The 12,429-nt window shown below is 36.2% G+C and overlaps 1 protein-coding gene and 1 pseudogene across 51 annotated transcripts; both read left to right on the top strand.

Moving 5' to 3' along the window:
- Positions 1-324: 324 nt before the first annotated feature.
- On the top strand, positions 325-8,226 carry LOC104762696 (calcium-transporting ATPase 8, plasma membrane-type). 50 transcript variants are annotated; one of them, XM_087499618.1, is made up of 43 exons: positions 331-548; positions 748-807; positions 926-963; positions 1,073-1,161; positions 1,251-1,302; positions 1,427-1,483; positions 1,571-1,670; positions 1,744-1,828; positions 1,919-1,970; positions 2,045-2,102; positions 2,182-2,257; positions 2,358-2,434; positions 2,537-2,614; positions 2,724-2,800; positions 2,888-2,973; positions 3,061-3,274; positions 3,352-3,405; positions 3,498-3,567; positions 3,664-3,691; positions 3,771-3,880; positions 4,065-4,105; positions 4,201-4,290; positions 4,387-4,495; positions 4,607-4,685; positions 4,784-4,877; positions 4,969-5,015; positions 5,109-5,194; positions 5,286-5,339; positions 5,427-5,485; positions 5,587-5,650; positions 5,789-5,821; positions 5,935-6,042; positions 6,143-6,229; positions 6,333-6,428; positions 6,562-6,599; positions 6,675-6,764; positions 6,861-6,935; positions 7,032-7,068; positions 7,169-7,233; positions 7,336-7,435; positions 7,529-7,691; positions 7,777-7,843; positions 7,949-8,226. In XM_087499618.1, exons 41-43 carry the CDS (start codon positions 7,570-7,572, stop codon positions 8,099-8,101), a joined length of 342 nt encoding a protein of 113 aa, XP_087355744.1. In that variant the 5' UTR covers positions 331-548; positions 748-807; positions 926-963; positions 1,073-1,161; positions 1,251-1,302; positions 1,427-1,483; positions 1,571-1,670; positions 1,744-1,828; positions 1,919-1,970; positions 2,045-2,102; positions 2,182-2,257; positions 2,358-2,434; positions 2,537-2,614; positions 2,724-2,800; positions 2,888-2,973; positions 3,061-3,274; positions 3,352-3,405; positions 3,498-3,567; positions 3,664-3,691; positions 3,771-3,880; positions 4,065-4,105; positions 4,201-4,290; positions 4,387-4,495; positions 4,607-4,685; positions 4,784-4,877; positions 4,969-5,015; positions 5,109-5,194; positions 5,286-5,339; positions 5,427-5,485; positions 5,587-5,650; positions 5,789-5,821; positions 5,935-6,042; positions 6,143-6,229; positions 6,333-6,428; positions 6,562-6,599; positions 6,675-6,764; positions 6,861-6,935; positions 7,032-7,068; positions 7,169-7,233; positions 7,336-7,435; positions 7,529-7,569; the 3' UTR covers positions 8,102-8,226. The 50 variants fall into 42 exon arrangements, with proteins under 50 accessions (XP_087355713.1, XP_087355726.1, XP_087355732.1 ...); XM_087499614.1 differs by having other exon boundaries at positions 348-548; positions 1,560-1,670; positions 5,789-5,842; positions 6,861-6,963; XM_087499621.1 differs by having other exon boundaries at positions 348-548; positions 1,560-1,670.
- Positions 8,227-10,786: 2,560 nt separating this feature from the next.
- LOC104762698 (dof zinc finger protein DOF5.7 pseudogene) lies at positions 10,787-12,139 on the top strand (annotated as a pseudogene). Its single transcript, XR_015589101.1, has one exon. The product of XR_015589101.1 is annotated as a dof zinc finger protein DOF5.7 pseudogene (transcript).
- The last annotated feature ends 290 nt before the right edge of the window (positions 12,140-12,429 follow it).

Consider the following 12,429-nt stretch of genomic DNA (forward strand, 5'->3'; position numbering starts at 1 on the left):
GATACGATTTGTTGTTCTATAAAATTTTTCTCATTTGAGAGTGCACGCATAGCATTGGGCGCGTGGATGTAAATAGAAAGCTGGCAAAAAAATAGGATTTGGTTTTATTTGCTCACCGTTAGATCTGAAACCTAATTACATCTAATGGCTGTAAAAGATACGATTTGTTGACAAAGATACGATTTGTTGTTCTATAAAAATTTCCAGAAGATAATCTCATTTATTTCCTTTTTCTTCTTTAATGGTCTATCCACCGTTAGATCTAAAAGACAATTGCAACTAACGGCTGTAATAGAAAGCTAGGATTAGGTCCTTTTATTAATAACCGGTGGGGTTCTCATCGCTCTATATAATAAGCACAGAGGTCTCTTCTCCTCTTCTTCACTTTATTGCTGACACAAGCAGAGAGAGAGAGAGAACAAAAGAGAGAGAGAGAGAGAGAGAGAGAGAGAGAGAAGAGGGTTCGTTCTAATGTCGACGAGGAGCCTGAAGCAATATGAAGGCAAGAGAGCGTTGTTACGGCGACTAGGGTATTGAACAAATCAGAGGTATATTGTCTTCGCCTGCTTTTCTATCTATGAATTCGATTTTTTTTTTTTTTTTTTTGATTGAGTTAGGGTTTTGATTCGAAACGAGTTTTATTTTTAAAAAGTTTGTATTTTTTTTATTGATTGGTTTACTTAACTAACAAAGATTCATTCTTTCATTGGCAATCTGATGATGGATGCTTGCTGATCTTTTTGACAGTCTCCCCGACTCATTCAACACGGTCTTCCTTGTCTTCGTCCCCGCCCTGCAGTCAACAGAGTGAGTTAAACATCCGCTTACAGTTTTTTTTTTTTTTTTTCATTAGAGTTACGATTTAGATCGGAATGAAACTGATCTATATATAAATATATATATATTTTTTTTGCTTTCTTCACAGTTTGAGAGGTGATGATGCACACACAACAACGATGGAATGTAAAATTAATATCCTTTTTTTATCTTAATCTCCTATAAGTGAACTCAAATTCCTTTTCTTTACTGTTTTTTTTTTCTTAACCTGTTTGAAGTTAAATCCTTTATTCAGATGTGGAGGTTATTGAATATGATGCAGCTTGTGTGTGTGGTAAAAGTAATCTCAGAGCCGCCGTCGACAACACATTTATTATGCCCTGTGTAAGCATAATTCCCAATACTTGAATTTGCTTCTTCTTTCCTTATTCGTTTGATTATTTGACGTCTTGTTACATGTATGTTTCTTTCAGGCCCTATGGATCATCCCAAAACCAGTTGGAGATGTTACTTGTCCTCCTAAAGGTGAAACCTTTTTTTTTTCGTCTCCATTTGAGACTACTCCAATGAAAGTTTCAAACGTTGATATACTTAATAGGATATATTTAATTAACTAACCATAAACCATGTGTGTGTTTTTTTTATATAGGTTGGTATGATTCTTGAAGGTATGTGTGGAGCCTGGAAGGAGGTGAATGGCCAAATGGTAATCGTATCAGATCCTAAATGCTATTTAGCTTTATTCTCTAACTGTTTCAAATCCTAACTTGATTCTCTGTTAGAATTGCTGCAGCATGGCCATGTTTCTTTTTGTAATAGATTGGAGCTCAAAGTCCAACATGTTTTCCTTACAACGATGGAATGGAAAATAAATATCCTTTTTCTTGATCCCTGTAAGTGATCTCAATTTTTTTTTCTTAACTGTGTTTTTTTTTTTAATCTGTCTGAAGTTAATCTTTTCTTCAGATGTGGAGGTTATTGAAGAATATGATGCAGCTTCTGTGATAAAGTTTTATCGCAGAACCGTGGACAACACAGTTATGCCCTGAAAGTATAATTCCGGATACTTGCATCACATCTTCTTTCACTATTCGTTTGATTTTTCTAACGTACGTCTTGTTACATATGGTTTTACTTTCAGGCCCTGTGGATCATCCCAAAACCAGTTGGAGATGTTTCAAGTCCTCCTAAAGGTGAGTCCTTTTTGTCTCTAATCTCCATCTGAAACTAATGAAACATGTTCACTGTTCCAACGATTCATTGGCAGAAATCTCCCTGGCTATATGATTCTACTGATGGTCTTTGATAGTCTCGACTTATCCCCTGTAAGTAATTCCCAATACTTGAATTGCATCTTAATAGGATATTTTCGATTAACTAACCATGTGTTTTTTTCTTTTATAGGTTGGAATGTTTCTTGAAGGTATGTGTGGAGCCTAGATGGCTACCAACTATCGTGTTAGCTAAATCGTGCCATAAGGTACACGTATCAGATCCTGAATGCATGTACTGAATTATTTAGCTTTATTGTCTTACTGTATCAGATACCCTTACAGCGATCATTGTTTGAATTGCTGCAGCATGGCCAAGTTGTTTTTGTAACAGATTGGAACTCAAAGTCCAACAAAATAGTCTCTGCTTCCCATGACAGGAACTTGTAAGTTTCAAGCTTTGATATACATGAGGAAATTCTAAATGAACTGACCATATGTTTTTTTTTATATAGTTTGGTAAAATGAGTTTTGAATTTTTCTTGAAGGTTTGTGTGGAGCCTGGAAGGAGCTGAATGGCTATCAACTCTCGTGTTAGCTAAATGTTAGCTAAAGCGTGCCAAAAGGTAAATGTATCAGATCCTAAATGTGCTGTGTTATTTAGCTTTATTGTCCCACTATATCAGATCCTAACTTGATTCTCCCTTACAATGATCATTGTTTGACTTGCTGCAGCATGGCCAAGTTGTTTTTGTAACAGATTGGAGCTCAAAGTCCAACAAAATCATCTCTGCTTCCCATGACAGGAACTTGTAAGTTTTACCTTTACCTCGTTCCTCTTATCTTTCCAACAAAGAGTCTTTACTAAAGAAATAGTTTATTTATTGATTGAATAATAGGAATCCCCTGAGGGAAGGGCGATGTTGGAATTCCGGAATGATTTAAGGACAAAGAAAGACGTCTTCAAGCTATTGCTCGGAACCAGGTGAAATTTTAGAGATTATTATCTTTGCTTTGCTACTACGATTGGAAATTCATTTTATTGTACGTTTTTTACTGTTAAAATTCTCAGGTGATAATTGTATATAAGGAGACTGAATGTGGTAAGACAACTCAACTCCAGCAATACATTTTTGAATCAGAGATAAAGTCTGGTCGAGGAGCATTCTGCAAGATCATTTGTACACAACCTAGGAGGATATCTGTCGTGGCAGTTTCAGAAAGAGTGACAGCTGAGGAGAACCTCTTGGTGACGCAAGAACAACCACGATGACTGTTATTACCAAGTTCCGTAATCTTCTTACACTACTCAGTTTGATTTTTTAACGTCTTGTTACATTTAGTTTTACCATGTTTCTTTCAGGCACCCTGTGGATTATCCCAAAACCAGTTGGAGATGTCACATGTCCTCCAAAAGGTGAAAGTTTCTGTCTCCGATTTCCACACACAGAGTGAGTTAAAACCTGCTTCAAGTTTTTTTTAACATGTTTGAAGTTAATCCTTATTCAGATGTGGAGGTTATTGAATATGCAGCTTCTGGAAAGTTATCTTAGAACCGTGGACAACACACTTATCCCCTGTTAGTATAATCCTGATACTTGAATGTCATCTTCTTTCAATACTCGTTTGATTTTTAAACGTCTTGTTACATATGTTCTTACCATGTTTCTTTCAGGCCGTGTGGATCATATCCCTACCAAAAGGTAAAACTTACTGTCTATAATCTCCACACACAGAGTGAGTTAAAATCTGCTTCAAGTTGAACCTTTGTAATTTGACCAGTTGGCCTCCTGATTTGGTTGGGAAATTCATTCCAGTGCCGGCAGCTCCTATAAGCAACAGACTCTCAGTACTAAAATGCTGGGGCAAGAAGAAAAAGTCTTCTAAAGAAGGTACTGTAACTTACTCAGCTTGTCATTATTAACTGAACTAAAAATTCATAAGAAAAGGCCGGTTTGGTTTAAGCTTGTGTAGCACTTATATGAGATTTGGTAAGCTTATGTAGGAGTAGGGACTGAACTGAATTTGAATTTTGAAAGCCTGATAGAAGTATTAACAACTTTGCTTTTGTTCCAGGTTCACTCTGATATTGAGGGCGGTTTATCTCTCAGATACTCGTGAGTTTGTTTGCTACTCTTGGGACTAACAGAATAAAAGCGTTTGGTTTGGTATGGATTTATTGATAACGGCAACAAATACACTTATTCAATAGTGGATATAGCAGCGCTGTACGTTGCGATGAAAAGAGTCTCTGGCATGGACAACCAAAAAATTGTTGGATTTGAACGGCAAGTTATGAGAGGTAAGCTGTGGTATGTAACATTATTCTAGGTCCGTAGTAATGATATTGCCTTTTGTATGGATTTCCCTTTTGATTGTATTTTATTTCCATGAGTAGAACAAGACGAGGGACTTGAGAAGTTGGAGGAAACAGTCATGAGTGCCAAGCACATTGCTCTCGCTGTCAACGAGGAGCTCACTCTGCAGACAACTGGACAAGGCTAATTGTATGCATCCGCTGCGGTTCCTTGCTTTTCTAGGGTTTCTTTCTTCAGTCGGATTCGTTTTTATTTACTCATCGTTCTATTGTTTTTAATCCATATAGATTGATTATGTAGGATAATACTATTGATCGATTCGTTTGATTGAGGATGAGGCTACTAAGATCTCTCGCTGATGGTTTGATTGAGGAGGAGGGTACTAATATAAGATCTTCTAGGGTTTCATTCATCCCTTGTCACTCTGTTTTCTCTATTTGTTTTTAACGATTTTGTTTGTTTGTTTCTTTGTTGCAGGTCTTCTTTTGTAATTGCTCCTGAGCAGCAAGAAAGCTTTGTCATAATCTTGTCAAAGGATGGATCACAACAAGCAGCTATATGGAGTAGTGGGGTAAGTTTTGCAGCCATGAGAAATGTTTATTATTCTTATCTCTTTGTCTGTAGTTTAACTATTTACTGCATGATTTTGTGTGTTGCATCAGCCTCTCAAGGATTGTCATCTTTTCTCGGGACCCATTCATGGTTTCTGGTATGAAGATTTGTTATTTTTCCTGTGTTGCTTATGCTTTCCCTGCTCACTTTCCCATAAGGCCTCTTGTTTTTTCTTTGTTTTTCATCCCAGAGGTTTCTTTCCATGATCTCATCTCACTTTGATGGTTGCTGCAGTAGCACACTTGGGATAAAAACAAGCACAGAGGTTTGTCACAGGTAACTTTTCACTTGATATGAGTTTTTTTTTTTTTTTTTTTGATAAATGACTCTTAGTGTTGTTCTGATGCTTTCTTTTTCTCCTCTGCAGCTGCTGTCCGTGACTACAAATTGTCTCTCCAAAATGATGAAGCACAGCTGTCAGGTGGTTTATCTATTCTCTCCTTTTCATTTTCTTTATTGATCCATATATACTACCACGTGTCTAATCGAAATTATTATTTCTCTTTAGGTTCCTGCGGATGGAGTGCTAATATATGGACACTAGCATGACTGGAGAGATCAAAAATCGTGTGTTTTTCTTTATCGTTTTCCTATCATAGTGATTTTTGTTTACTTTCTCTTCCCGCTTTGGTATAACTCCTAACAGTCAACTTCCCTTTTCTTGCTAGGTTAACAAAGACTCTAACAAGGACCCATTCCTAATGTCTGGCTATAAATTTGCAGATGGAAATGGTATGATGTGGGGAATCTATCGGTGATTGGTTGTTGTGTTCTGTCTGTTAGCATCTACTTGTAACTCTGCTTCTTCTTCTTCCTCTGTTTTTTGCTTTATTTACTAACACGTTTCTTCGTCTTCTGTCTTCTTCGCAGGTGTTTTTTTGGAAGCGTATTCTATATGATCCAGTTATGGCTTCAACTTTTAGGGTTTGCTTTCTAAATTGATTTTTAACTTCTAGGTTTTTTTCTTTAAATCGAATTCGTTTTATTTACTCGTAGTTCTATTATTGTTAATCCAGATTGATTCTGGAGGATAGAACTATTGATCGATTGGTGATTAAGGATGAGGCTACTAAGATCTCTCGCGGATGGTTTAATTGAGGAGGAGGCTACGAAGATCTTCTACGGTTAGATTCATCCTTGTCACTCTGTTTTATCTGTTTGTTTTTAACGGTTTTGTTTGTTTGTTTCTCCAATTAGCAATATCTCTGTCTCTCTTTGATGCAGGTATTCTTTTGGAATTATTCCTGAACAGCAAGCTTTGTCGTAATCTTGTCAAAGGATGGATCACAACAAGCAGCAATATGGAGTGGGGTAAGTTTTGCAGTCATGAGACGTGCTTATATATGTCTGGTTATTTTTTATCTCTTGTCTCTAGCTAACTTTTGGTATGCACGTTTTTTTTTGGTTGCATCAGCGTCAAGGGTTGTCGTATTTGCTCTGGACTAGCAGAGAAAGGCATCAGTGGAGATGATGATGACTTGTTAAAGCTCATGATCATTTATGGTTTCTGGTACTAAGATATCTCGGTGATGGTTTGATTGTGGAGTATTCTTTTTGTTTGTCTTCCTAATCTGCCATATCTACTCTCTCCTTTTAAATATAGTGAAACAAATGTTGATATGGCCTTTTTGTTTTCCTCTCAGGAGTTGAAAAACCAACAAGCATCACTATGGAGGGACGGGTAAGTTTGCACTCATGAAACGTTCTTTATCTCTGGTTTAACCTTGGTATGCATGTTTTTTTCGTGTTGCATCAGCCTCAAGGATTTGCTCAAGACTACCAGAGAAAGGCATCAGTGGAGATGGTGATGACTTGCTAAGCCGCAAGACCATTTTTATGGTTTCTGGTATGAAGATGCACCTTTGTTAAATGTCCTGTTTTGCATAAGTTTTCCCTGCTCACTCTCTCATATGACGTGTTGGTTTTCTTCTTTTCATCGCAGGGGTTTCTTTCGGATGCTTGCCATGCATGATCTCACTTTGTTGATGGTTGCTGCAGTAGCACAGAAAAAATAGAGGTTTGTGATTGTTGTCACAGACTCACAGGTAATTTTTCACTTAATATATGATATTTTTAATATTGTGTTGTTCTGATGCTTTCTTTTCCTCTGCAGCTTCTGTCAGTGACTACAAACCTCTTCACGTTGAAGAGTAAGACCTAGATTCGTCTCTCGCTTCTTGTGTGTTGTTGTTTTTTCATTTGTGAACGCTTGGTTTGTAATGGTCTTCTTTAATTTTTGTTTTGTTTCAGGTGGTGAGATATTTTGGAATTACTTCTGAACAGCAAGGATTACAACAAGCAGCGATATGGAAGGGGTAGGTTTTGCAGTCATGAGACATGCTTATATTTATCTGGCTATTTCTTATCTCTTGTCTCTAGCTAACTTTTGGTATGCATGTTTTTTATTGTTGCATCAGCCTCAAGGATTGTCATATTTTCTCAGGACTAGCAGATAAAGGCATCAGTGGAGATGATGATGATGCCTTGCTAAAAGCTCATGACCATTTATGGTTTCTGGTATGAAGATTTGTTATTTTTCCTGTGTTGCTTATGTTTTCCCTGCTCACTTTCTCATAAGGCCTGTTATTTTTTCTTTGTTTTTCATCACAGAGGCTTCTTGCCATGATCTCACCTCACTTTGATGGCTGCTCATGTTCGTGGGAAGGTTCACTCTTAATCTTGTCTTGTATGATGTTGCGAGCAGTGCAGACACAGACTGCATTGTGACAGAGGATCGTGAAGTTGCAGAGCTATTCCTTCGCCAAGTGGACAGGTATATTATCGAATTATGAACTTGCTTAATATTTTTACTTCGATTTTTCTTGGTAATTGATGGTAAGATGTGTGTCCGTGAACAGCTTAGCTGTATTCCAAAACGCAAGCACAAGAATCTCAGATGGTTTTCGATTTAGATTTGGTGCTGAGGTAAGTTAGAAACATACATATGAAAACAAAACAAAACTGAAGAATGTTACGACTCTTGAGCAATGAGCCCTACATATTTGTACTATGATGTTTCGTTTATTCCAGGTTAATATATTCAGAGATGCTGGAGTCTTATGGTGGAATATATTGATTAAATCCGGCGTCACGACTTTGAGGTTACAGTGGTGGGCGGGGTTTCTGATACCAACATTTTCACTTTTCAACTTGGCCCCATTCATTTATATATCAAAATCGTAACTGTTAATCACCGTTTAACCCAAGATCATTGTGGGTGTATCCCAAGATCTCTCTCACTCATCTTTTTAGTGTAAAAACATAAACGTTGCAAGCTTTTAACAGAAAAAGGGTAAAAAACTTTGCAACTTGCAAGTATTGGCACATGCTTGCTAACAAATTATTATCATTATTTGGAATTAGTGACTTTCACAAAAATGTTTGTATAAACTAAAAACCCACATAATCCACAAACTACATGCAGTGAGTATGGTCGTTGAAGATCAGAGATTTCTTCTTTTGTTCATGCACTTGAAGCAATGCCAATGATTATTCTTTGTGTAATCATCTTTAATGTTATTTGTATGTTGTTAAACTGTTATGAATAGTCGACGAGAATGGTATAAACATTCCAGTGTCTTACCTTTAAAAAAATGTGTTTACCTCAATATTTAAGTGGAAACATATGCAATATCATATATTAAAACTTACGCATTTTCACATGTTGAAAAAAAAAAACAATTTTATAAAAAAAAATTTCGCAGGATATCAACGTAAAGTCGCAAACGAGAAGAATAGGTCCGGCTAGAACCAAATTATTGACACGTTGACTGGAATAGCCACCAGAGACCCAGACGGTCCAGACTCCAGAATTTCCAGACCTATCAACTAACTAACTTACTTGGATGCTACGTGAGCTTTAGGCTATTTCTAAAATTTGAGGCCCAAACTAATACTAATGGGCCTCTATGAGTTAAGCAGTCCTCACTCGCATAGTCACGTGTTTCCATGATGATTAAATTCTTCTTCTTTCTGTTCTGTTTCAAGATCCGCGTATAGTCTCGAGCGATCTCAAATAATTATATGTAGTAAAGATTTTTTTTTTTTTTTTTTTGTAAAATAAAAACTGGTGGCAAATTACGGCTGGAATAAATGGGAACAGCACGTAAATCAGGTGATATGCTTCTACGACGTTTTTGATAACGATATTACATTTGACCAATCTTTGATGGAAACTTCGTCTTTTACCTTAAGTAATTTTCTTGTCATGTCTCTTTCTCACTTTTAACCTATCACACATAAATATATAACCTAATATTTTTGAACGCCGTAATAAATTTACATAGTTGTTGTATTGTTGGATTTTCAGCAGTAAATCTCAGTTGTTAAAATGATAAATTCGCTGCTTTATATAGTAGTTTTATTTCATTATTATAGCTAGCATGCATCTAGATTTTGTAAAATTTTTTTGTTGTTGTTGCATTGCATGCCTCAAGATTATTAAAGACTAACAAACAAAATCGGTGTAAGTTGTACATTTTGTGGATGATCGGTTTAGTCTCACGAGAGATCCATTCCTCAAGGGGCTCTCACATGTTTCCCATTTTGTCTTCTCCGTTCTCTCGTGTTTCTTCACAGATGGAGACGTTTAATATATCAATCATCGAAACACAATCTCCTCTCTTTTTCCATTTTTTTTTTATAATTTATACACACTTGTCTGTATTGGCCACATAACTAAAACCCAATTGAATCTGCATTTGATGGCAGTTCACTTTGTACAAATGTCAATCACTTTTAGCTATAACTCAAGAGTATATATTAGCGATACAGAAACATGTCAGAGAGTTAATCTAACGTTACTTTCTTACTAAACCCTACTTCTTCTTCTTAGGGCCTCTAGATTACAAAACTCAAATTAATTATAAACTTCCTTATAATAACATAACTTAGAAAAACTTCCTCAAATCTTTTATATTACTATATATATTGACGATTTGGACTCATATAAAATCCAAAACTTTCAGCTGGCTTGTATGCACCCTGAATCACGCCTACATAATACGTATTGATACTTATCCATTTACTCGATTCCTTGGCTAACGCAAAATTTCTAGTTCTCATATATCTTTTGTTCCAATAGTTTTGGTTTCCTTAATAGAGTTGCATACGCTTGACAGCTATATAAGTATAGCTGTATGTAAATAAAAGAAAATATTGTTTGTGATTGTATATAATTACACAAAATATGTAATGTAATATATAGTTTATACGGTATAAAGATGGTGCTGCAGTGCACACTTCACACATATAAAAAACGTTACCTCAACAATAGAAACAAGACACATATAACAAATTCTATCCGATTTGTTCCGATCAATTGCACAGTTTTATATGTTCTTCTGTCTTTTCTGCCACTTCATGTCTCTCTCTCATCTTCTCTTTTTGTCTCTATTATCTCTCACTCATGCCTCTCTCTCTCTCTCTATATATATATATATCTATATAAGTACACACATTAACTACAAGGAGATTTTATGAAGAATTTAATCAAACAGTTTTGATAAAAGTGGCGGTTTACGATTATTCAAGTCTACAACTGTGTGAATGAACAAGAACACACCAAGACCAGAGTTTACAAGTACAACAGAAATAATATTTGTATTCTCAATATGAAAACTATGATATACATGTTTTGACACATGAGATTTTATTATCCGTAAAGTTCATATCGAACACAATTATCACAGTTTTAATTAATATAACATTTTCAAGACATAATATATACTAGAAATTATTTTGAATTAATTTAAATATATAAAAATGCCAAACAAACATAAACCCGACAGTATATATCACCCATATACATATATGCTCACATATATATAATTAATAATTTATATATAAATAAGTATAGAAGCATACGAAACCCTTTTACCGACTGTTGTTGTTGTTGTTGTCTCTCTCCTCTCAATACTTTTACTTATTACATTCAAAGCAAGAAATCGAAAAAAGGAAGGAACCCCCAAAGCTTTCTTTCTTCCTTCATTTTTGCTCTCTCCTCCCCATCATCATCATCATGTCCTCCCATACCAATCTCCCTTCTCCCAAACCGGTACCTAAAACGGATAACCGTATCTCCGGTACATCTCAAACCAAGAAACCACCGTCTTCCTCCGTGGCTCAAGACCAACAAACCCTAAAATGTCCCCGTTGCAACTCTCCAAACACAAAGTTCTGTTACTACAACAACTACAGTCTCTCTCAACCTCGTCACTTCTGCAAATCTTGTCGCCGTTACTGGACACGTGGCGGCGCCTTGAGAAACGTCCCCATCGGTGGTGGTTGCCGGAAAACCAAAAAATCCATCAAACCTAGTACTTCCTCCATGAACGCAGTACTCCCTTCTTCGTCTTCTTCTTCTCAGAGGTTCTTCTCTTCAATCATGGACGATTCTTCCAAATTCTTCCCACCTCCGACGACTATGGATTTTCAGCTCGCCGGTTTATCTCTCAACAAGATCAACGATCTTCAGCTTTTGAACAACCAAGAAGTTCTTGATCTTAGGCCCATGATCTCCTCGGGTCGGGAAAACACACCCGTTGATGTCGGGTCGGGTTTATCCTTAATGGGTTTTGGAGATTACAACAGTAACCATTCACCGACGGGTTTCACAACCGCCGGAGCAAGCGACGGTAACTTAGCTTCTTCTATAGAGACTTTGAGCTGTTTGAACCAAGATTTACACTGGAGGCTTCAGCAACAGAGGATGGCTATGCTTTTTGGTAATTCCAAGGAAGAAACTGTTGTCGTCGAGAGGCCGCAACCTATTCTTTACCGTAACCTCGAGATCGTGAACTCGTCATCGCCGTCGTCTCCGACGAAGAAAGGAGATAATCAGACTGAGTGGTATTTTGGTAATAATAGTGATAATGAAGGGGTGATTAGTAATAATGGTAATACAGGAGGAGGAGGAAGTGAATGGAACAATGGAATTCAAGCTTGGACTGATCTTAATCATTATAATGCTTTGCCTTGATTCTTGGTAAGTCCAACAAACTATATATCTATAATTTTATATATTTATTTGTTATGTGTGCTGTGATGTAATGCCAAAACTATTTATGTTTGTAGTCTTTTTTTTTTTCTGGTGTTCTTGTAGACAGCTTTTGTTGTTGTTGTTGTTGTTGTTGTTACTATTTTAGTACTTTAAATTTCAATTTGTAAACAAAAAACAAAATTGGGGTATAAATTCAAGAAGAATGGAGAGAGATACTTATATTTGATGATTTGTCTGTATTTTAAAATAATTTAAAGTTGAAACAGAATTTACTGTTTTTAATTATTGAAAAGCCCTTGGTTTGGTGGTGAAATGTTCACTTAATGACTTATTGGATGGTTGTTATCCCAAGGATAATTATAATTTAAAATTTCTTTAAGAAGTCATTTTCACTAAATAGATAATGTCTCCTTGGGATTGGTCATAGTTCCTTTGAATAAGCCTACTTGAATTTTTGTTTTTGTTTTAACTGAGCACAAATTATACAGATGACACAGACATTGAGCCAAGC

This window comes from Camelina sativa, chromosome 18, assembly GCF_030686135.1.
Source record: "Camelina sativa cultivar CO46 ecotype springtype chromosome 18, ASM3068613v1".
Classification (NCBI taxonomy): Eukaryota; Viridiplantae; Streptophyta; class Magnoliopsida; order Brassicales; family Brassicaceae; genus Camelina; species Camelina sativa.

Excerpts from the sequence above, each read along its gene's own strand:
- LOC104762696 (XM_087499587.1), top strand. The coding sequence starts at position 937 with ATGATGCACACACAACAACGATGGAAT. Across the intron at positions 1,303-1,426 it reads TGTTACTTGTCCTCCTAAAG|GTTGGTATGATTCTTGAAGG; the intron begins GTGAAACCTTTT and ends TTTTTTATATAG. Across the intron at positions 1,484-1,570 it reads AGGAGGTGAATGGCCAAATG|CATGGCCATGTTTCTTTTTG; the intron begins GTAATCGTATCA and ends GAATTGCTGCAG.